Here is a 22,182-nt window from a genome sequence, read left to right on the forward strand (position 1 = left end):
TTCCTCCCACTCTACCCCAGTGGGTATGTCTGAGGCCAGCCATGTGGGTATCTGGGTTGAGATTCAGGTTTTGGTGAATGTGGGGCAGGCGTCCAAGTGTGTTTGTCACCTGCTGCAACACTGTGGCCTATGAAGATTCCAACAGGATGGCCTGACCAGAGGGGCCGGCACTCTGGAGTCATGGGTGCAGCCAGGTACCCTGTGCAGGCCTGGGAGGCTCTCCAGGCCACAGACCTCAGAGAGCGCTGGCTCCCGTGTTGTGTGTGGGTTCCATGTCCTCCACACAGCAGGAGAGGGGCCTCCCTGACCTCAACACCTGCCCCGTCAGTCTTCTCCCCAGCAAGCCTGTACTCTGGGGTCTCCATAGGAGGAGCTGGGGAAGCTGGGGCCCTCCCAGGGACCCTGGTCGCCACTGCGGGGCTCTTAGCCTGGTTTCATGAGATGGAGCACTGCACAAGGCTATGCTCAGAAAGCTGGTAAACGCAGGGCAGGGTGGGCCTCAAGCCTGGGCTGGAGGGGTCTCTACCCTTGCTGGCCTGAGAGATGGCCCATATTTCTTATTTGTGATTCCCTGCTCTTCCTGGCCAACCCCCAGGTGGCTGAACAGGGTGCTTTTCTTGTGGTGAGGGGCCAGGATGTGACCTGGGGTGCAGCCTCAGGTCCCCGGGTTCAGGCCTCAGAGGTAGCCGCTGTGCAGGGCTGCGGCAGAGCCCCAGCCCCTCCCAACCAGAGCCCCTCCACACCAGGGCCTCCAGGTTCACCTGGGACCAGGACCCTGGGGCACACCTCAGGGTCGCGGAGGGGTAGGAAGGCCTCCCACTGAATCCTGGCTTCAGGCTCTGCCCTGAGAGGGGTCTAGGGTGAGGGTGTGGGCCCCGGGCTGATGGCCTCTGACCCTGGCAACACTCAAACAGGTGGGACCCTGACCATCTCGTTCCAGCCGCCCCCGCACTGGGCTGCAGAGCATCTGTTTTTCTGCTTTTCCAGTTTCTTTTTTTTTTGAGACGTGGTCTTGCTCTATTGCCCAGGCTGGAATGCAGTGGCATGATCTCAGCTCACTGCAACCTCCACCTCCCGGGTTCAAGCAATTCTCCTGCCTCAGCCTCCCGAGTAGCTGGGATTACAGGCGCCCACCACCATGCCTGGCTAATTTTTTGTATTTTTAGTAGAGACGGAGTTTTGCCATGTTGGCCAGGATGGTCTCGAACTCCTGACCTCAAGTGATCTGCCCACCTCGGCCTCCCAAAGTACTGGGATTACAGGCGTGAGTCACCACATCCTGCCTGCTCTTGCAGTTTCTTTCCCAAAGGTCACACTCAGTAGGGCGATGAAGGCGGAAACATCCTTGCTGTGGGTTTCTGGCCTCAGAGTAGGTTTTAGAGGAAGGGGCCACAGGCTGCCTAGTGCATCCTGGCTGTGGGCAGCCCCTTTCCTGGAGCCCTCCTGCCTACCCTACACCTCCCCATCTGGCTCCACAGCTCCATCCTTAACCCACACAAGGGGAGAGCATGGGCAGAGTCTCCATCCAGCAGTTGGGGGTTCTGGTGGCACTCCCTGTGCCTGCTGCTGGCCTGTAGGTCTGCCCTGCACCCAAAAGCCCCATGGCCCATCCCCCCCACCATGCCCAGCACCAGAGAGGTTGGGCAGACAAGACCTGGGCTGTGCCAGCCCTCTGTGCCTCGGTTTTCCCACTGGTTACACAGGATGGTCGCATTTCCCCTGCCTACCTCACAGAGCTGTTCTGAGGGTGCATGGAGGAGCACTCTGTCCCACCAAGGACAACTAGAAACCAAAGCCATCTGACAGCCAGTGCGGTAAGGGCGGGGGGTGTGTGTGTGAGGTGTGCACACCCCCTAGACCTTGGCCCTGCACTGGCCTCACAGGACAGGAGGCAACCCTTTGTAGAGCTAGGCTCAGCCCCATCAGTCTCAAAGGTTAAGCCATCAGTCACCACAGAAGCGCCCCTCAGACCTGGTGGCCACCGTCCACTATTACGTAGACAGACCCCACCCTTGCCCAGGCCAGTTGTGGGCCAGTCCCGCCCTGCAATCTGGCCTGCTGCCTTCCTCTTCCATGTTGGTCCCCTTGGCCACTGTCTCTGGGCAAGCAGGCCAGTGTCCTGGTTCAGTGCCTCGGCCAGAGCTGGGGCAGGAGAGGGGCCTCTGGATGAGAGCTGGGGGTCTCTCTGCAGCGGACTGGCAGCCTTGCCACACTGTCCTCATTCCCAGATGGAAAGACCTGAGTGCCTCTCGCCTTCCTCCGGGAATGAATTCCTCATGAAAATGACCAGGCCACTTCTTCCGAGGGCCAGGCTGCCAGACCCACTCCTGTTCCTGAGCCGCCCTCTCCCCGAGACCTGTCCTGTCGCTGCGGGTGTGCGGCCTGCAGGGGACCGAGTGCTGGGCTTGCTGGGCACCTCTGGAGTCTGACCCTGCGGGCCAGAGGCACCACTGTAGTTTCTGCAGACCCCCATGCGGTTCATTGTGCATTGTTTGGTTTCAAGGATGTATGTGTTGCTAGTTTTTCTTTTTTTTAATGAAACCCGGGATTAATGTAAATAGATTTTTGGGGAACGGATTCTAATGTCACGTATGTGACCGTGTGGACTATTTTAAGGTGCTGATGCAACACTAATAAACCTGGAGGGGCCGGCCCCCGCCTGCAGTGTGATTCTCTCGGCCGTCCACCCCTCGGGGGCACGCGGCGGAGCAGCGCCTCCCTCCCGCCCACTCACCCTGTCCTGGGTCCGCCCCGCCCCGGGTCCGCCCCGCCCCGCCCCGCCCCAGCCCTGCAACCCCACGCGGGGAAGTGGCCCGGGCCGAAGCGGTATCGCGCCGCGGGAAGGACGCAGGTCCGAAGGGGGCTCGGGCCGACAAACCCCAAGTTCAGGTCTGTGCTTCGGAAGATCCCGGAGGCCGACGCCCGGAAGGGCCCGCGGGGCGGTAGCGGCAATAGACCCGCTTATGCGCTGGGGACCCCGAGGCCGCCCCCACCCCCCACAATGGAGACCAGAACGCAGGCGCAGCGCAGACCGGAAGCGGAACCGGCGGGGCGGGGCCGGCCTTAGCGGAAGTTCCGGAGAGAGGTGCCGGCCCCTTGGGCCTTCTCCAGCGGCGGTGGAGGCCTCCGGTTCCCCGGTGGCCCCTCCATCTGCAGCGGGCCTGCTCCTCCCTCTATCTTCGGACGCCCGCGTACCCCCCACCTCTGACCGCCGTTCCCTTGTGCCCCGCCCCCCGCCGAACCCCCGAGTGTCCCCGGCCTCCAGCTCGTGTCCTCCTGAGGCCTCCTCCCCCGTCCCTCCGCAGACCTCGGCCGCGCAGACCCACCCCCTCGGAGAGGGCGGGCACGTAAGGGCTCGGGGCTGGGCCTGGGGTGAGGCCTGGGCCTTGTAGAGGGGAGGTCTCAGGGTCGGGAGCAGGGCGGTGGCAAGAGCGCTGGGCCTTTTCTTGAGAGCGTGCCCGCCGTGCTGGCTGAGGACTAATGCCCCTGGAACCGTTTGAGGGAGCTGTTAGAGGCGTGGAGTTCGTGCGGGAGGCTGCCGAAGGCTGACCAGGCTCCCGGGGTGGAGTCGGCAGGGGCAGAGAGGACAGTTCGGGAGGCTGGTGTGAAGAGGTGCGGCGGGAGCTGAGGGGATCCACTCCCCCCAGAGGGGTCGGTGATGCCTGACCATTGACTGGAAGGTGACCCTAGCAGACCCTGACACTGCCACCATCTGCCCCCAGGGACTCAGGTTTTGGTGGGCACACGGGTGGCCTTGGGCCCCACCCCACCTCATGCTGCTCCTTCCCCCAGATCTCAGAGGTGTGGACAAGCAGCCTACTAGGGCTAGAGATGGACAGCAGGAAGCTGTCCCCCCAGGGGAAGAAGCTGGAGTCGCACCTCTCCCAAGAGCACAGTCGACCCCCACTGGGCCCGACAGCAGCCTGGGGCCAGCCCAGTACCCAGAGCAGCGCGCAGCAGGGACTGCAGACTCAGGACTGGGTAAGCAGGAAACCCTGGCCAAGGCCACCCTCCTGTCCCCAGCCCACCTGAGGCCGCTTTCCCTGGAAACTCCAGGCTGGCCGTGATAGGCAGCCTCAGGGGAGGGCTGAGTGGGGACTGATGAGAAACAGATGGTTGAACTCAGGAGGCTCTCTTCCCCATGGCCCTGGACAAGCACCAAGGTGGACCTGCATCCCTCTTGCCTCCACAACTGTGGGCCACTGGCCTCTGCTGGGCTCTGTAGAGAGGTCTTCTAAGGCCAGGAAGGAGGCAAGGCAACACACCTCCCTCAGCCCTGTCCAGTACCCCCCACCCCAGGTTGAAGGTGGCAAGAAGCGGGAGGAAAAGCAAGGTCCCCAGCAGGGGTGGTGTCCTCCCACCCAGGTGGGTCAGCTGCCAGGAGGATTTGTCACTGAAAGCTGACCAAAACAATGCTGGGAGAGGCTCTGCTTGCGACTCCTCAAACCAGAAGCATCTCCTGGTCTCTCTGTTGCTGGACAGTGAGCTGCAGGCTTGTGCCAGGCCCAGCAGTGAGACTGATAGGATGTAGCTGTGGAGCCCCAGGACGTTCTCTGAGGGCAGAGGAAGCCAGAACCCCACTTGTGTGGTTCCCCTTTTGGAAGGTTCAAAGCCAGGCTCAGAGATGGCTCTAGGCTGTGGCAAGATGGGTGCAGGGGCTCCTGGGCACTGGCAGTACTTTGGCAGCTGGCACTGGTCATGCGGCCAGTTCAGTGTGGGGAGCTCATTGAGCCATGCACACAGGCGTGTCTGCGTGTGTTCCTAGGGCTGCCCACTGAGGTCCCTTTGTACCCTCTCAGTCATGTCCTTCAGGCCCAAATGCCTTCAAGACCCCTATGACGGTGTCAAGTGCTGGGGAGTGGGGTGACCAAACCAGCAGACGCAGTGGGTTTTGGGAGGCAAACATCTCATGACAGGCAGTCCAGACTATAAACACACATGGGTCACCTGTCTAGTGAGGGCTGCTCAAGAGGAGGGCCGGGAGTGTGAGGCTTGTGTCCTGCACAGGGCTGGGGACAGGGCGCTGTGTCTCAAGGGGTAGGGATGTGGGTGCAGGAGGAGTGTGTATTGGACCCACATCCTGCAAGGACACAGGGACCTGGTGGCTCTTGGGCAGGGGCAGCCAGGCTGTGTTTGTAGTTCCAAGAGAGGGACTGGTAGCTCTGGGTGATGGTGGTTGAGGGCAAGGCTGGGAGGCAGGAGAGTAGGCTGAAGGCCTCCGAGGGCAGGCGAGCAGTGGAAGGAGTGGCTGGGAGGCAGGAGAGTAGGCTGAAGGCCTCCGAGGGCAGGCGAGCAGTGGAAGGAGTGGCTGGGAGGCAGGAGAGTAGGCTGAAGGCCTCCGAGGGCAGGCGAGCAGCGGAAGGAGTGGCTGGGAGGCAGGAGAGCAGGCTGAAGGCCTCCGAGGGCAGGCGAGCAGTGGAAGAAGGAGTTTGTTGGCCAAGGATGGAAAGGGGCATAGGTGCATCTCTGCTGACTGGCAGGTTTTTAGTTTGGGGACAGGGAATCTTCCCTAAAAATTGTGGGTGCCCAGATGACTTGACAGGTGGGCACTCCCAAACAAGAAATCAGTCATCCTCATTGGCGAAGCTTCACCTGCCCAGAGCCACTTCTGGTGTGGAGCTGGTATCACCCAATACCAGTACCAGAAGAGAGCAGAGGGAGAGAAGGAAAAAGAGAAGGCAATATGCCAGGCTATCTGTGGGCATATATTGAAAAATCCTGAGTAAAGACTAGATCAAATCCAGCAGCACCTGAAATGCTGAGTTTCATAGCCATAAGGATGGGTCCTGCACACTTCCACCTGCCAGGAGAGCAGGCACGTGTCTCTTCTCAGCTCTGTCCCAGTGCTTAGGACAGTGCCTGGCACATAGTAGGTGCTCAATGAATGTATATGGAATAAATGAAATTGTATGTAAATAAAAGAAGATTGTAACCCAAGGACAAAGGAATTTTGAAATCTATAAATAAAGTTCATTAACAACAGGTGGAAAATCACGTGATTATCTCAATAGATGTTGAAAAGTAATACTAATAAATTCCAGTATCTTTCCTTAAGAACCAGAGAAGTATAGAAACCTGTAGGTTCATCGGCCGGGCGCGGTGGCTCAAGCCTGTAATCCCAGCACTTTGGGAGGCCGAGACGGGCGGATCATGAGGTCAGGAGATCGAGACCATCCTGGCTAACACGGTGAAACCCCGTCTCTACTAAAAAATACAAAAAACTGGCCGGGCGAGGTGGCGGGCGCCTATAGTCCCAGCTGCTCGGGAGGCTGAGGCAGGAGAATGGCGTGAACCCGGGAGGCGGAGCTTGCAGTGAGCTGAGATCCGGCCATTGCACTCCAGCCTGGGCGACAGAGCGAGACTCCGTCTCAAAAAAAAAAAAAAAAAAAAAAAAAAAAGAAACCTGTAGGTTCTGGATAAGGTGGGAAGAGATGGACATCTCTGTAGCCATGACGGAGGGGAGCTCTCAAGAGCTTGCAGTGACCACCAGTGGAAGTATTTCAGCTGCAAGCAGATGGATGCATGATACCACTGTGACGTTAAAAAAAAATCGCCAGGTGCGGTGGCTCACGCCTGTAATCCCAGCACTTTGGGAGGCCAAGGCGGATGGATCACCTGAGGTCAGGAGTTGGAGACAATCCTGGCCAATGTGGTGAAACCCTGTCTGTACTAAAAATATGAAAATGAGCTGGGCATGGTGGTGGGTGCCTGTAATCCCAGCTGCTTGGGAGGCTGAGGCAGGAGAATTGCTTGAACCCGGGAGTTGGAGGTTGCAGTGAGCCGAGATTCCGCCACTGCACTCCAGCCTGGACGACAGAGGGAGACGCCACGCCGTCTCAAAGTAAATAAACAGTATTCTGGAAATCGAAGCCCATACAATAAATCAAGAAAATGAGATGTATAAATATCTAAAGAGATGAAAATCACTATTCGCAGCTAATATGTTACCTACTTGGAAAATCCAATTTTAAGAAACATGAGTATGGATAAAAGAGGGAGTTTGGATATGTGATCACCATTCACAACTTTTCAACACAGTAAAAACAACTAGAAAATGGAATGGAAACAAAGGATACTATTCAATTTAGCAACAGGAGCCATGAAGTTCTTAGAAATAAACCTGTTATTTTTCAATTCCTTTATGAAGAACACTTTAAAATGTTACTGAATAGCATGTAGAGCTCCTCATGGAAATTTTTTATCATATTGGATGGGCAGATTTCATGGGTGTGTTTTTGAGACAGGGTCTTGCTCTGTCACCAGGCTGGAGTACAGTGGCATGTCACAGCGTTATTGGAAAAGGGGTCTCCATTCAGACCCCAAGAGGGTTTTTGGATCTCATGCAGGAAGGAATTTGAGGCGAGCTGCAGAGTGCAGTGAGAGGAGATTATTTATCGAAAGCTGCTCCATTACAGAGCAGGGCGTCCTCAAGCAAGCAGAGGAACAGACGTGCTTTAAGTTTTTCCTTCCCTTCTTCCTTCCTTCCCTCCCTCCCTCCCTCCCTCCCTTCCCTCCTTCCCTTCCTTCCCTTCCTTCCCTTCCTTCCCTTCCTTCCCTTCCTTCCCTTCCTTCCCTTCCTTCCCTTCCTTCCCTTCCTTCCCTTCCTTCCCTCCCTTCCCTTCCTCCCTTCCTTCCCTTCCTTCCTTCCCTTCCTCCTCCCTTCCTTCCCTTCCTTCCCTTCCTTCCCTTCCTTCCTTCCTTCCCTTCCCTTCCCTTCCCTTCCCTTCCCTTCCCTTCCCTTCCTTCCTTCCTTCCTTCCTTCCTTCCCCTTCCTTCCTTCCCTCCCTTCCCTCCCTTCCTTCCTTCCTTCCTTCCTTCCTTCCTTCTTCCTTCCTTCCTTCCTTCCTTCCCTCCCTCCCTCCCTCCCTTCCCTCCTTCCCCTTTCCCTTTCCTTCCTTTCCCTTCCTTCTTTCCTTTCCTTCCTTCTCCTTCCTTCTTCCTTCCTTCCTTCCTTCTTCCTTCCTTCCTTCCTTCCTTCCTTCCTTTCCTTCCCTCCCTCCCTCCCTCCCTCCCTCTTTCTTTCTTTCTTTCTTTTCCTTCTTTCCTTTCTTTTCTTTTCTTTTCTTTCTTCTATTTTTTTGAGACGGAGTCTGGCTCTGTCGCCCAGGCTGGAGTGCAGTGGCCAGATCTCAGCTCACTGCAAGCTCTGCCTCCCGGGTTCATGCCATTCTCCTGCCTCAGCCTCCCGAGTAGCTGGGACTACAGGCGCCCGCCACCTCGCCCGGCTAGTTTTTTTTTTTTGTATTTTTTAGTAGAGACGGGATGGCCAGGATGGACGGGGTGGCCAAGACCACCGTGTTAGCCAGGATGGTCTTGATCTCCTGACCTTGTGATCCACCTGCCTCGGCCTCCCAAAGTGCTGGGATTACAGGCCTGAGCCACCGCGCCCGGCCAAGTTTTTCTTTGATCGAGGTCTTATCTATGTAAAGACTAAACTAAGCTGTGCCTAGGTGTGGGTGAGCTGACAGCATAATGATTTATTATTCTATTGATTTAAAAACGATTTGACATTTTAGTGTGCAAGTACATTAAAGCATAACTATAATTATCTTGAAAGCATGTATTATGGTGGGTATTGGAACATCTGAACTTCCTTTTATAGGAGTTTGTCCTTGTAGGCATTACCAAGCTGCTTCCTTAGCGGTAAACATCTTAGGACCATGGTTGTGACCTGCAGGGAATGTGCTCTATTAGTCTCAAGATGGAGTTGAACATGAAGTGACATTATCCTGGTTCTGCTAGACTCCTGCTTCTCTAATAACAGCTCACTACAGCCTGGACCTCCTGGACTCAAGCTGTCCTCCCACCTCAGCCTCCCAAATAGCTGGGACCACAGTGGCGCGCCACCACGCCTAGCTAATTTTTAAAAATTTTTTGTAGAGACGGAGTCTTACTCTGTTGCCTGGTTTGGTCTTGAACTGGGCTCATGTGATCTTCCATATGTCCCAAAGTGTTAGGATTACAGGCATGAAGCCTTTGCGCCCAGCAAGATTTAACATTTTAAACGTGTCAGGCTTCTGAAAAACAATTCAATGTTTTTTTTTTTAAAAAAACAGACTTTGTGAATCTTGAATTTTTCATTTTAAATGTATATGGTGATTCTGGAAATGTATTACTAGTTTACTTTTTAAAAAGATTAGAGACAGGGTCTCACTCTGTTACCTAGGCTGATCTCTAACTCCTGGCCTTCCAAAGAGCTGGGATCACAGGCATGAGCCACCATAGCCAGCCTTTGGCCATGTATTAGTTATCCATTGCTGCGTGACAAATTTCCCCAGAGCTTAGCAACTTAAAACAGTAACTATTTTTATCTTAGTTTCTGTAGGTTAGAAATTTGGGAGCTGCTTAGCTGTGGTTTTGGTTTGAGATCTCTTGGGAGCTTACAGTTGAGAGAGCAGCCAACACTTCAGTCATCCCAAAGTTTGAGGAAGGCTGGAGACTGCTTTCACGACAGCTCACTCGTGACTGGCGAGTCCATGATAGGGGCTGGCAGGAGGCTCAGCTCCTCACTACGTGCATCTCCCCATAGGACAGCTTCAGTATCCTCAGTATGATGGCTGGCTGGCTTCCCCCAGAGTGAGTGCTTGGAGAGAGAGTGAGCTGGAAGCCGCAGTGACTTCCATGACTTAACCTTGGAAGTCACACTCCCCTATTTCTACAGTGTCCTTTTTGGATACACTGGTGATCCTATTAATGTGAGAAGGAATGACACAAGGACATGAATACCAGGAGGTGAGAATCATCGGATGCCATCTTGGAGGATAGCTCTCACAGGCAGCCATTTAGTCTATAGGCTTTAAAAGATTATGTACCGAGAAGCATAATAGTGAAATTGCAGAATGCCAGAGACAAAAACCCAAGAAGGAATTCGAGCGGGAAGACAGAACCTTCAAAGGAGCCACAGGAGCTCGTCACAGTAGAGCAGTAGCATGCCTATTCTCAGGGGAAGCTGTGCTCAGCCTTGAATATTAGGCCCAGCAAAAATGGTTTATACGAAAAAGGCTAAATAAATAAAGTTTTTAAATGATAAAAAAGAGAATTTGCGCCCAGCACACTCTCAACCTCAGTTCTGAAGAAATGATCTTAAAGCATCATGAAAGTGACCACAGAAGGTCTGAAATGGATAAAGCATGAGAAGTAGCAGGAAGTGCGTGAGTGAACTGAAACTGACAGTCACTGGATGTCACTCACGCACAGAAAAACAAGGATGCAATCAATACATGTACCTGCAATGGCATAAAGTCAGGATGGTGCTTGTGAGTGGAACTGAGGTGTTCTAAGTTCCTCTGAGAAGAGGATGGGGGTGGGCCATGGTGGCTCACACCTGTAATCCCAGTACTTTGGGAGGTCAAAGTGGGAGGAATGCTTGAGCCCAGCCTGGCAACATGCCAAAACCCCATCTCTACAGAAAAATACAAAAAGTTAGCCAGGCATGGTGGCATGTACCTTTAGTCCCAGCTACTTGGGAGGCTGAGGCAGGAGGATGACTTGAGCCTGTGAGGCAGAAACTGCAGTGAGCTAAGATTGCACCACTGCACTCCAGCCTGGGCGACAGAGCCAGACCTTGACTCAAAAAAAAAAAAAAAAAGAAAAAGAAAAAGATAGAGTTGCTTGTCAACTTTGGACTTAGATGAGTTTGCCTGCCCTCACTGTTTACAGCAGAAGAACAGAAAGAGATACGGTGGCAGATAGAATCGCCGGTATGTCATTTAATTCAGTCAATGAAAGTGGACTAAGTGTTCCAGTTAAAAGACAGACATTGGCCGGGCGCGGTGGCTCAAGCCTGTAATCCCAGCACTTTGGGAGGCCGAAGCGGGCGGATCACGAGGTCAGGAGATCGAGACCATCCTGGCTAACACGGTGAAACCCCGTCTCTACTAAAAAAATACAAAAAACTAGCCGGGCGAGGTGGCGGGCGCCTGTAGTCCCAGCTACTCGGGAGGCTGAGGCAGGAGAATGGCGTAAACCCGGGAGGCGGAGCTTGCAGTGAGCTGAGATCCGGCCACTGCACTCCAGCCTGGGCAACAGAGCGAGACTCCGTCTCAAAAAAAAAAAAAAAAAAGACATTGTCAGAGTGGGTTGAAAACAGCCGAAGTCAGCGGTAGCGCTGTGAACACACGCAGGGGTAAGCACAGGAATATTCCACCTGCAGGGTGAAGATAGACACCATACAGCTGTGAACACGCGCAGGGGTAAGCACAGGAATATTCCCCCTGCAGGGTGAAGATAGACACCATACAGCTGTGAACACGCGCAGGGGTAAGCACAGGAATATTCCACCTGCAGGGTGAAGATGGACACATACAGCTGTGAACGTGCGCAGGGGTAAGCACAGGAATATTCCACCTGCAGGGTGAAGATGGACGCATACAGCTGTGTATCAGTTCACATTGCATTTTTTTGTCAAACAGCAGACTTACCTCGGATTTGGGAATGTGGTTGTGTGGATGCCTGTTGCATGCAGCCGTGAGCGTGAGTCTCAGACCTATTCCTGAGTGAAAGAGGCAAAAAGGTGACACAATTATTCATGCCATGTGGCTTTCTTCAGAGTTCAAAAGCATGCAGAAGTAAACAAGATACTGCTAATATTCATTAAAGTATAATTTGAAAAAATACAGATGTTTTAAAATGTTTACTTGGAAAAGGAACCATGCAACAACTTTGGAAAACAAGAGCAAGGCCTGGCTTGTCCACACTGGATTCCGCAACTAAAACCGTGTGGCCCTGTGGCAGAAGGTGGCAAAGACACCACTGTCTGGACAAGTAGCCTGGAAACCGACCTGCGCATAAATGTGGGGACTTAATTTGTGTTGAGCATGGCATTTCAGAGTAGTGAGAAGCAGACCTTTCAATAAGTGGTATTGGGGTGATTGGCTGTATAGTTAGAAGCTGGTAGAGTGCGGCTCCATCTCTCAAAAAAATGCACACACAGAAAACATTAAACCCAAACCATGTAAGCACTGAGAGAGTATATGAGAGGATATTTAGGATCTGGAAGTGATAAATGCCTTTCGTAGGCCAAACACAAAATCCTTGAAGGAAAAGCCTGACAAATCTAACTGCAGAGTTTTTAAACATTTCTGTGCAATCAAAGACATAAAAATGTTAAACGACAGTCTGGAAGAAAATAGTTGTAATATTTATAACATTCAAATGTTTACCAACCAGAATCTATGAAGAGATGCTTGAAAGCAATGAGGAAACTATTTTTGAAATTGAATAGAAAAGTGGGCCAGGCACAGTGGTTCACCATTGTAATCCCAACACTTCAGGAGGCCAAGGCAGGAGGATCACTTAAGGCCAGGAGTTCAAGACTAGTCTGGACAGCATAGTGAGACTCTATCTCTGCAAAAAATAAAAATTAGCCAGGGTGGTGTGCCACTGTAGGCTCCCAGCTGCTCGGGAAGCAGAACAAGACCCTGTATCCCCCCCCCAAAAAAAAAAAAAGAAGAAGAAAAAAAGAATGAAGTCTCCATACGTGCAGTTCCAAAAAAAAAAAAAAACTAAATTAAGCAAAACATGAAACAGTGAAGAAGTTGGCAAAAATTATATAAAGGTGGATCTATGTGGAGTTGGTGAGGATGTAAGGAAAGAGTGAGTCTTTTATTGGTTTTTCAAAGAACCCATTGTGATCATTATTCAGTTTTTTAATTTTAATTTATTCATTAATCTTTCCTAATTTCACTTTTAAGCTTTCAGACCATTTGTTTTGCTGTTCTTTTTCTGTCTTTTCAAATAATTTGCACGGTCACGGTTTGGGGACCTTTTTCTAAAGATATATTTAAAGCTCTAGCTTCTCAGGGCACAGCTTTGACCACACCTCATGTTTTGGTGTGTCCTGCTTTCACTGTTCATTTCTCAGCCACCACGTCTGGCTGATTTCTTTTTTTTTTTTTTTCTTTTTCTTTTTATTTTTTTTTTTTGAGACGGAGTCTCACTCTGTCGCCCGGGCTGGAGTGCAGTGGCTGGATCTCAGCTCACCGCAAGCTCTGCCTCCCGGGTTTACGCCATTCTCCTGCCTCAGCCTCCCGAGTAGCTGGGACTACAGGCGCCCACCACCTCGCCCGGCTAGTTTTTTGTATTTTTTAGTAGAGACGGGGTTTCACCATGTTAGCCAGGATGGTCTCGATCTCCTGACCTCGTGATCCACCCGTCTCGGTCTCCCAAAGTGCTGGGATTATAGGCTTGAGCCACCGCGCCCGGCCATTTCTTAAAAAAAAAAATTTTTTTTTTTGAGACAGTCTCACTCTATCGCCCAGGCTGGAGTGCAGTGGCGCAATCTTGGCTGACTGCAGCCTCCACCTCCTGGGTTCAAGCAATTCTCCTGTCTCAGCCTCCTGAGTAGCTGGGATTACAGGCACACACCACTCTGGACAGAGTCTCGCTCTGTCGCCCAGGCTGGAGTGCAGTGGCACCATCTCGGCTCGCTGCAAGCTCTGCCTCCCTGGTTCACGCCATTCTCCTGCCTTAGCCTCCCTAGTAGCTGGGACTACAGGCGCCACCACCACGCCTGGCTAATTTTTTGTATTTTTAGTAGAGACGGGGTTTCACCATGTTAGCCAGGATGGTCTCGATCTCCTGACCTCGTGATCCACCTGCCTCGGCCTCCCAAAGTGCTAGGATTACAGGCGTGAGCCACCGTGCCCAGCCATGCCTGGCTAATATTTTATATTTTAGTAGGCATGGGGTTTCATCATGTTGCCCAGGCTGGTGTCGAACTCCTGAGCTCAGGCGATTCATCCACCTTGGCCTCCCAAAGTTCTGGGATTACAGGCGTGAGCCACCATGCCCGGCCAATTTCTTAAATTGTTTTAGAGATAGGATCTCACTTTGTTGCCTAGGCTACAGTGCAGTGTGCGGCACTATCACAGCTCACTGCAGCCTTGAACTCCTAGCCTCAAGTGATCCTCCTATCTCAGCCTCCCAAATAGCTGGGACTGTAGGTGCACGTCACCATGCCCAGCTAATGATTTTTTGTAGAGATGAGGTCTCTATGTTGCCTGTGTTGCCCAGGCTAGTCTCGAACTCTGCTGAGGTCAAGCCATTCTTCTGCCTAGGCCTCCCAAAGCATTGGAATTACAGATGAGAGCCACTGCACTGTGCCATTGTTTGTTTCTATATAAATTGGTATTTCAGTCTGGATTTTCTTTTTCACTTGGGAGTTAATTAGCAGGGTGTTTTGGAACGTCCATGTCAACAGGAGTGTTTTGTTATCCTTTTGCTATTAATTTCTAATTGTGTCACTTTGTAGTTGCAGAACCCTGTGTTATGGGGGTCTGTCTGCGTAGGGGTCTATCTGTTATGGGGATCTGTCTGCATGGGGGTCTATCTGTTATGGGGGTCTGTCTGCGTGGGGGTCTATCTGTTATGGGGATCTGTCTGCATGGGGGTCAATCTGTTATGGGGGTCTGTCTGCGTGGGGGTCTATCTGTTATGGGGATCTGTCTGCATGGGGGTCTATCTGTTATGGGGATCTGTCTGCATTGGGGTATATCTGTGGGTCTGTGTTAGGGAGATCTGTCTACATGGGGATCTATCTGTTTTGGGGCTCTGTCTGCATTGGTCTGTTTTGTTTGTGGCCACCTCGTGTGCATGTTGAGTGTGTTTGGGAAGAACATGGATTCTCTGTGGGTTAAAGAGTTCTGTACATGTTCTCCTGTGTCTCTTGTATTACTCATTACTTAAATCTTAATTTTTGTTAATTTTAAGTTACTTTTGTTAAAACATACATATTTAGAACAGCAGTCCCCAAAGCCACTCTCAGCCTTGCAGACGTCCTTGCATGCTGAGGTGAGACGTGCGCTTTTGCCGGTACGCTGGCTCCTCTCCTTTCCTTTCCTTTCCTTTCCTCCCCTCCCCTCCCCTCCCCTCCCCTCCCCTCCCCTCCCCTCCCCTCCCCTCCCCTCCCCTCCCCTCCCCTCCCCTCCCCTCCCCTCCCCTCTCCTTTCCTGTCTCACTGTATCGCCAGGCTGGAGTGCAGCGGTGCGATCTTGGCTCACTGCAACCTCTGCCTCTGGGGTTCAAGTGATTCTACTATCTCAGCCGCCCAAGTAGCTGGGACTACAGGTACCTACCACCACACCCAGCTAATTTTTGTGGGGTTTTTTTTGTTTGTTTTTTTGTTTTTGAGACAGTCTCGCTCCGTCGCCTAGGCTGGAGTGCAATGGCATGATCTTGGCTCAGTGCAACCTCCACCTCCTGGATTCAAACGATTCTCCTGCCTCAGCTTCCCAAGTAGCTGGGATTACAGGCGCGCGCCACCATGCTGGGCTAATTTTTGTATTTTTAGTAGAAAAGGGGTTTCACTACGTAGGCCAGGCTGGTCTCGAACTCCTGACCTCAAGTGATCCGCCCGCCTGGCCTCCCAAAATGCTGGGATTACAGGCGTGAGCCACCGTGCCCGGCCGCACTGCCTCCTTTTCATTCCTCTGTCTTGCATTCTGTCCATGCCCCACTGCAGAGACGAAGGGTGTAGCGCCCCTTCCCCATCCTCTCATCAGCATTCTGTCTACTCAGCAGAAACCTCATTCCACTGTCAGCTTTATAGTGATCATGTGGCATCGTGACTGTGGGGTGGCCGTGTTCCCTTTGCGCTGCTTTTGGTTTTCCCTGGAGGAAATCATTGTGTACCCGACCCCCTCCTCCTCCTCCTCTTCTCCATTTTCTACGAACTGATTATTCTTTCCTAAACCTTCCAACAAATCTAGGACTCTGCTCTCACAGACCCCTGCACATCGGGTCGTCTGGAGCTGCGTTTTCTCCTTGGCAGTGGCCTTCCTGGAGCCCTGGACTGCCAGCAGCCAGCCCATCTGGCAGGGTCACTGAGCAGCCTTCCCTACTCCCTCTGCCTTCTACACTCCCCCACAATCCATCTGCCTCCTGTCCACAGGGCCCCTTGTTGCCTGGGCCCCGGCTTACTCTCCTTGATGAGTCCTTTGTTTTGGTGGAGTACATCCAGCAGCTTCCTGTAGAAGAGTTCAGAGGATGTGAAAGTTTCTGAGACTCTAAAGATGTGAAAATATCTTTATTCTGCCTGTATGCTTGAATGACACCTTGGTTGGGTGAGATACTAGGTGGGAAATAATTTTCTTTCAGGATTTTGAGGCATTGTCCATTACCTTCTAGCTTGCAGCGCTGCTGTGTGGTGGTGCCCTGGACTATTAAGACTTTTTTTTTTTTTTTTTTTTTTGAGACAGAGTCTTGCACTGTCGCCCAGGCTGGAGTGCAGTAGTGCAATCCTAGCTCACTGCAGCCTTGAACTCCTGGGGAGTTCAAGGGGATTGAGTGATTCTCCCTCCTCAGCCTCCCGAAGTGCTTGGATTACAGCTACTGTGCCCAGCCAGAATTTCCTTACATTTTCTTTCTTTCTCCCTTCCTTTCTTTCTCTCTTTCTTTCGTTCATTCTTTCATTCTCTCTCTTCCTCCTTCTTTTTTTTTTTTTTTTTTTTTTTTGAGATGGAGTCTTGCTCTGTCGCCCAGTCTGGAGTGCAGTGGCCGGATCTCAGCTCACTGCAAGCTCCGCCTCCCGGGTTCACGCTATTCTCCTGCCTCAGCCTCCGGCGTAGCTTGGACGACAGGCGCCCGCCACCTCGCCCGGCTAGTTTTTTGTATTTTTTAGTAGAGACGGGGTTTCACCGTGTTAGTCAGGATGGTCTCGATCTCCTGACCTCGTGATCCGCCCGTCTCGGCCTCCCAAAGTGCTGGGATTACAGGCTTGAGCCACCACGCCCGGCTCTCTTTCTCCTTCTTTCTTTTTCTTTCTCTTTCTTTCTTTCTTTCTTTTTTTTTTTAGAGTCTTACTCTGTCACCCAGGCTGGAGTGCAGTGGCAAAATCACAGTTCACTGCAGCCTTAACCTCCTGGGCTCAAGCGATATCTGCCTCAGCCTCCCTAATAGCTAGGACTACAGGCATGTGCCACTGAACTTGGCTAATTTTTTAATTTTTCCTTTGTAGAGATGGGGTCTCAGAGGCTGGTTTAGAGTTCCTAACTTCAAGCAATCCTCCTGCCTTGGACTCCCAAACTGCTGGGGTTACAGATGTGAACCCTCACGCCCAGCCTCCTTACCTTTGTTTGAGACGGAGTTTCGCTCTTGTTGCCCAGACTGAAGTGCAGTGGTGTGATCTCGGCTCAGCGCAACCTCCACCTCCCGGGTTCAAGCGATTCTCCTGCCTTAGCCTCTTGAGTAACTGAGATTACAGGCATGCGCCACCACGCCCGGCTAATTTTGTATTTTTAGTAGAGATGGGGTTTCTCCATGTTGGTCAGGCTGGTCTTGAACTCCTGACCTCAGGTGATCTGCCTGCCTCAGCCTCCTAAAAGTGCTGGGATTACAGGCGTGAGCCACCGCACCCAGCTGGCCTTTTTACTTTTCTTTTTTTTTTTTGAGACGGAGTCTCACTCTGTTGCCCAGGCTGGAGTGCAGTGGCCAGATCTCGGCTCACTGCAAGCTCCGCCTCCTGGGTTCACGCCATTCTCCTGCCTCAGCCTCCCGAGTAGCTGGGACTACAGGTGCCCGCCACTACGCCCGGCTAATTTTTTGTATTTTTAGTAGAGACGGGGTTTCACCATGTCAGCCAGGATGGTCTCGATCTCCTGACCTTGTGATCCGCCCGTCTTGGCCTCCCAAAGTGCTGGGATTACAGGCGTGAGCCACCGCGCCTGTCCCCTTTTTACTTTTTAAGGCTTAATAATATTCCATTTTCTGGATCTGCCACATTTTGTTTATCCATTCATCCATTGTGGAAACCTGGATTCCTTCCACATGTTCGCTGTTGTGAATAATGACCACTGCTGTGAACGTTCCCCGTCGGAGTGCACACATCTGTTCGCCTTCCTGCCTTCAGCTCTTTTGGGTATCTACCCCAAAGCAGAATTGCTGAATCCCATGGCAGTTCTGTTTTTAGTGTTTTGAGGAATGAGAATTCACCTCGATTTTGCATGAATCCCACTCTTAGCATGGCACTGCCTTCTCTCCCCTCTTACCTCTGGTGAGGGAGGTGGAGGATGGTGAACTTCAGGCTGAGCACAGTCTGGAGGAACCGTCTCCTGCAGCCTACATGAGAAGTTCCCTCTTGGGGGATGAGGGTTGTCCTGGGGACCCCACCTGTTTCTGACCTTTCCCTGTGGCCCTCCCACGGCTCCTCCAGCTGGTCCCTGCCTTCCAGTCTCCTGTACCCTGCTAGGGGTCCTCCTCCACTGGCGCTGGTCTTTTGTCTATGGATTCATCTTTATTTTCTCCCTTACTCTCTTTATGATCATTTCAGAGGGGTCTGGGGAGAAGGGCGGTCTGGAGCTGGCCTTAGTCCTGCCTTTCCTGAGGCACCCAACAGTGTTCGAGCTCCGGGGGTCCTCCTGCCGGTCAAGCGGGGGGCTGGCCGTGAGGACTAAGCAGTCCAGAGGCAGCCCCGCTGTGCATGAAGCCGGGCACGTACTGGGTTGGGGGGTGTCCTGGCACAGATAACTGCAAAGCCACAGAGGGCCACACGGCCTGAGGCTCCGCGCCGGGAGCTGACACTGGAGCAGCGGGAGGCTGAGCAGACGGCGCTTTAGAAAGTGCCCCTGGCCGCGGAGGAGCGAGCTCTGAGGGTCAGCGCGTGCTGGGTAGGGGCGGCGAAGAGGAGCTGGCGCCGAGGCCCTCGCCGACCCGCTGCCCTTTCCCCGCAGGTGTGCGAGCCGCCGGAGCGCAGGCGCCCGGGCCGCCACTGGAGCGTCAGCATCGACGAGCGCCGGCGGCTGGCCATGCTGGGCGGCCGGGAGAGGCCGGGCGCCGCCGGGGCCCCACTACACTACAGGGTGCGCGGGGGCGGGTCCTCCCAGCCGGGTCCCAGCCCCACCCCGCCCCTCCACCTCGCCTCTCCACCTCGCCTCCCTCGACTCAGTCCAACTGCTGCCCTGTACCCTGCTGCGCCCGGGCCCCACCCTTACCCCTTCCCGCCCCTCAAGGCTCCCTGACCCACCCTCGCCCGCAGGACATCGTGCAGATGGTAGCCCAGCTGGTGTCGGAGGACGTGGACAAGGACGTGCTGTTTCCCCACCCGCTGAGGTCCACCGAGTCCACCAACGCCTTCCAGGCCTTCCTGTCGCGGAGTGCGCCTTTCTGGCATAATGCGACTTTCGAGGCCCGGGCCTCGAGGTCACCCCCTTCCTAAGAGCCCGACTCAGCCTATTGTCTGTCTTCCAGTGCCTTTCCTTGGGGGCCTAGGGTGGGGGCAGCCTCTGCGCCTTCTTTGTGCCCCACCAGGGTATCACGACCACCCATGATGGTCAGGCAGAACCTGGCTCCGGACAGCCTGCAGCTCCTGAGGCCTTGGAGACAGGGCTAGGGGCTATCAGAGGCCATCTAGGGGAGGGAAGTACTTCCCCGGGTCAGTTTGAGGGGGCTCTGGCAAGGCCTGGGTAACAGGAGCTTGCCCTCGGGACGGCTGGGAGGAGGCCTCGGGGTACCTGGGCCTGTCTGAGGTGCACTGGTGTCCTGGGATGCCCCAGTGGCAGGCGCTGCCTGGAGGCTCAGCTCCTTTGCTGGCCTGGGGAACTGGGTACCTGCATGCACCAGGCTGTGAGATGGGCCAGGCAGAGTTCTCCAGGGGGTGGGGTTTCACATTGGGTCCTGCCTCTGAAGACCCAGAAGGGCACACAGGACCCCAGGGGTGCTGTGGTGGGGTGCAGCAAGCCCAGGGACCCAATACGGTGCCCAGCATAGAGGGAGGCTGTCTGGAGGCAGAGCTGCCTCCTGGCCTCTGGACAGCGATGCTGGTGGTGGACGAGGGCCAAGGGGGTAGCCTACACAGGGGGTCTGAGCAACTGCTTACCTGTCAGCTCCAGAGCTGGCTGGAGCAGGGGCCTGTGGGCCATGGTCCACTGGGTGACTGCCTTGTTTCCAGGCTGCAGGGCCCTGGGAAGGGTGGTGTCCCAGCTGCATTTTGGGGATACTAAGTTGCAAGAAGACTGGATTGGGAGGCGGGGCAGGAGGGCTGTGAGCATGGGTTCCCAGCCTGGGGTGGGTGGGGGTGGGGAAAAGGCCCTGGACTCCGTGACTGACCGTTAGGGGCCTGACTGGGCTTCTGTGGAGGTGGCTAAGTGGAGAGGCTTTGGGGCAAGCGGAGGTGATCACTCCTGGGCCCCAGGTGAGGGCAGGAGCTGGACCTGTGCGGTGGCCTGGACCACCAGACACACTACATGCTGGTTGTGCTGCTCACCTGGCCTCCACCCCTCCCCTTCCCACTGCTGAGAAGCCACCTGACTGCACTGCCAGCCACCTGCTGCCCTGACACTGGATCCCTGGCCCAACTTGAATCCTCTGCACCTGCCTGTGTCCCCTTCTTACTGTAAGACTCAGTGAAGTTCCCTCCTCCTTCAGGAAGCCTTCCAAGATTACACAGCCAGGTGCCCCCCTTCTCTCCCAAGTCTTCTGAATGTCATTTGGTGCACCCTAGGGATCCTCTGCATTTCTCAGGAGCCCTAGGGTAGGTGGATGGAGGGCAGATCCTCCAGGGGCTGGAGCAGGTGTCCTTAAGGGTGTGGTGAGTTCTGGGCAGGGCATTGGGGCCATAATGACCCACCCCCTCTGAGGTCCCTGATGATGATGTGGGGAATGGGGTCCTATGGGCCCAGCTCCATGCCAGGCAGGAAGATGCAGGTGAGCCCTGCATCCCCAGGTGTAAACAGGGCAGAGCGGAGCTGACAGGTAAGCAGTTGCCATGGGGGTGGCGAGCTGGGCAGTCCTCTGTTCCTGGGTGGCTTTGAAGGACCCCTCATTGTTATGACTGTGACTTGGGGATGGGCTGGGCTCATCCCGCCAGCTCTCCTGCTCTCGTTTGGGTGTCTCCTGAGGCAGCAGTCAGAGGGTGGTGGTCCAGGACGCTGGTAATGCTGGGATGGTTGCCCTCTCTGCTCCATGAGGTCTCCCTACAGAGCACCTCCCCCATGGTGGCAGCAGAGGCAGAATCCTGGCCTCCTTCAGGCTGAGGCCCAGAGCCGGCCTCCTGGTGGGTAAGGTGGCCACAGGGCCAGCCGGCAACAGGGTATTGGCACTGAGAGGCACAGGCCTCTCCAACAGAGGTGGTGCCAGGACAGGGGCAGTGCCTGGAGACTGCCTGGATTGTCACAACTGGGATTTGTGTACTAGTTTTCTGTAGCTGCCATAAAAATTGCCACAAATTCAGTAGGTTTTGGTTTTTCCATTTTTTGGTGTTGGTGGAGGTGGGGGGTGGGGCAGGCTTCTGTGTTGCCCAGGCTGGTCTTGAACTATTGGACTCAAGTGATCCCCCCACCTTGGCCTCCTGGGTAGCTGGGACTGCAGGCGCATCCAACCACACCCGGCTTTTTTTTTTTTTTTTTTCTTTTTTTTAAGTTTTTGTAGAGAAACAGTCTTGGTATGTTGCCCAGGCTGGTCTTGAACTCCTCGACCCAAGCAATCATCTTGCCATGGCCTCGTGAGTAGCTGGGGCTATAGGAGTGTTCCACTGGTGCCTGGCTTTGAATGTTTTAAAACAACACTAATTTATTAGCTAAGTTTTATAGAAGTTCAAAATGGGTATCTTTGGGCTCAGAATGAGGGGTTGGCAGAGTTCTGTTCCTTCTGGAGGCGCCAGGGTAGACTCTGTTTCCCTGATTTTTCCAGCCTCAAGAAGCTGCCCACGTTCCTTGACTGGTAGTTCTGGTCTCCTTTGGAGCGGCCGTGCCCCTCTCTGCCCTGCCCTTCTCTGCCCACCTCTCCTCTGCCTCCCTCCTGCACCCTGAAACACCCTTGTGGCGACGCTGGGCCCACCCGGAAGATCCAGGGTCGCCTGCTTGCTTTCGGGTGAACTGGTTAGCGCCCTTCCTAACCTGCCACTTAACCCACTTTACCCAGCCTGCTCCAAGGTTCTGGGGATTTGTACACAAGTATCTGTGGGAGGGGCATTCTGCCTTCCACGGGGGCTACCGGCACCTGGTGGGTAGAGGCGGGGGTGCTGTGCTCCTCAGGATCCCGAAGTGCACGGGCAGCCCCAAACCACGAGGGCCCGGCAGGAAACCCTGGGGCAGAGGAGGGTTCGTGGGGCGGGAGCGCATGTCAAGCCCACCTTGCAAGGAGAGGGGCGCGCTCGTCTCAGGACGGCAGAGGGCGAGTCTCCGAGGCGCGTGGAATCAAGGGGACGGAAGAAGCAGTCTCGGGAGTGGGAAGGATCCTGGGAGGGGAGTG

General features: G+C 54.0%; 1 protein-coding gene across 5 annotated transcripts; it reads left to right on the forward strand.

The window, feature by feature from the left end:
- The first annotated feature begins 2,786 nt into the window (after positions 1 to 2,786).
- On the forward strand, positions 2,787 to 21,162 carry TEX22 (testis expressed 22). Of its 5 annotated transcripts, none has more exons than XM_030930463.1 (4): positions 2,787 to 2,889; positions 3,793 to 3,981; positions 18,666 to 18,794; positions 18,971 to 21,162. In XM_030930463.1, the coding sequence occupies exons 2-4, from the start codon at positions 3,832 to 3,834 to the stop codon at positions 19,148 to 19,150; spliced, it is 459 nt and encodes a 152-aa protein (XP_030786323.1). In that variant the 5' UTR covers positions 2,787 to 2,889; positions 3,793 to 3,831; the 3' UTR covers positions 19,151 to 21,162. The 5 variants fall into 5 exon arrangements, with proteins under 5 accessions (XP_030786323.1, XP_030786320.1, XP_010375211.2 ...); XM_010376909.2 differs by lacking the exon at positions 2,787 to 2,889 and adding an exon at positions 2,902 to 3,347; XM_030930461.1 differs by lacking the exon at positions 2,787 to 2,889 and adding an exon at positions 3,236 to 3,343.
- Positions 21,163 to 22,182: the final 1,020 nt, after the last annotated feature.

Source organism: Rhinopithecus roxellana, chromosome 5, assembly GCF_007565055.1.
Source record: "Rhinopithecus roxellana isolate Shanxi Qingling chromosome 5, ASM756505v1, whole genome shotgun sequence".
In the NCBI taxonomy this organism is placed as follows: Eukaryota; Metazoa; Chordata; class Mammalia; order Primates; family Cercopithecidae; genus Rhinopithecus; species Rhinopithecus roxellana.

What these genes read in the sequence shown, in the direction of transcription:
- TEX22 (XM_010376909.2), top strand. Translation starts at nt 2,964, where the DNA reads ATGCGCTGGGGACCCCGAGGCCGCCCCCACCCCCCACAATGGAGACCA. An exon ending in CCCTCGGAGAGGGCGGGCAC is followed by an intron (nt 3,348 to 3,792) that starts GTAAGGGCTCGG and finishes TCCTTCCCCCAG; the next exon opens with ATCTCAGAGGTGTGGACAAG. An exon ending in GACTGCAGACTCAGGACTGG is followed by an intron (nt 3,982 to 18,665) that starts GTAAGCAGGAAA and finishes CTTTCCCCGCAG; the next exon opens with GTGTGCGAGCCGCCGGAGCG.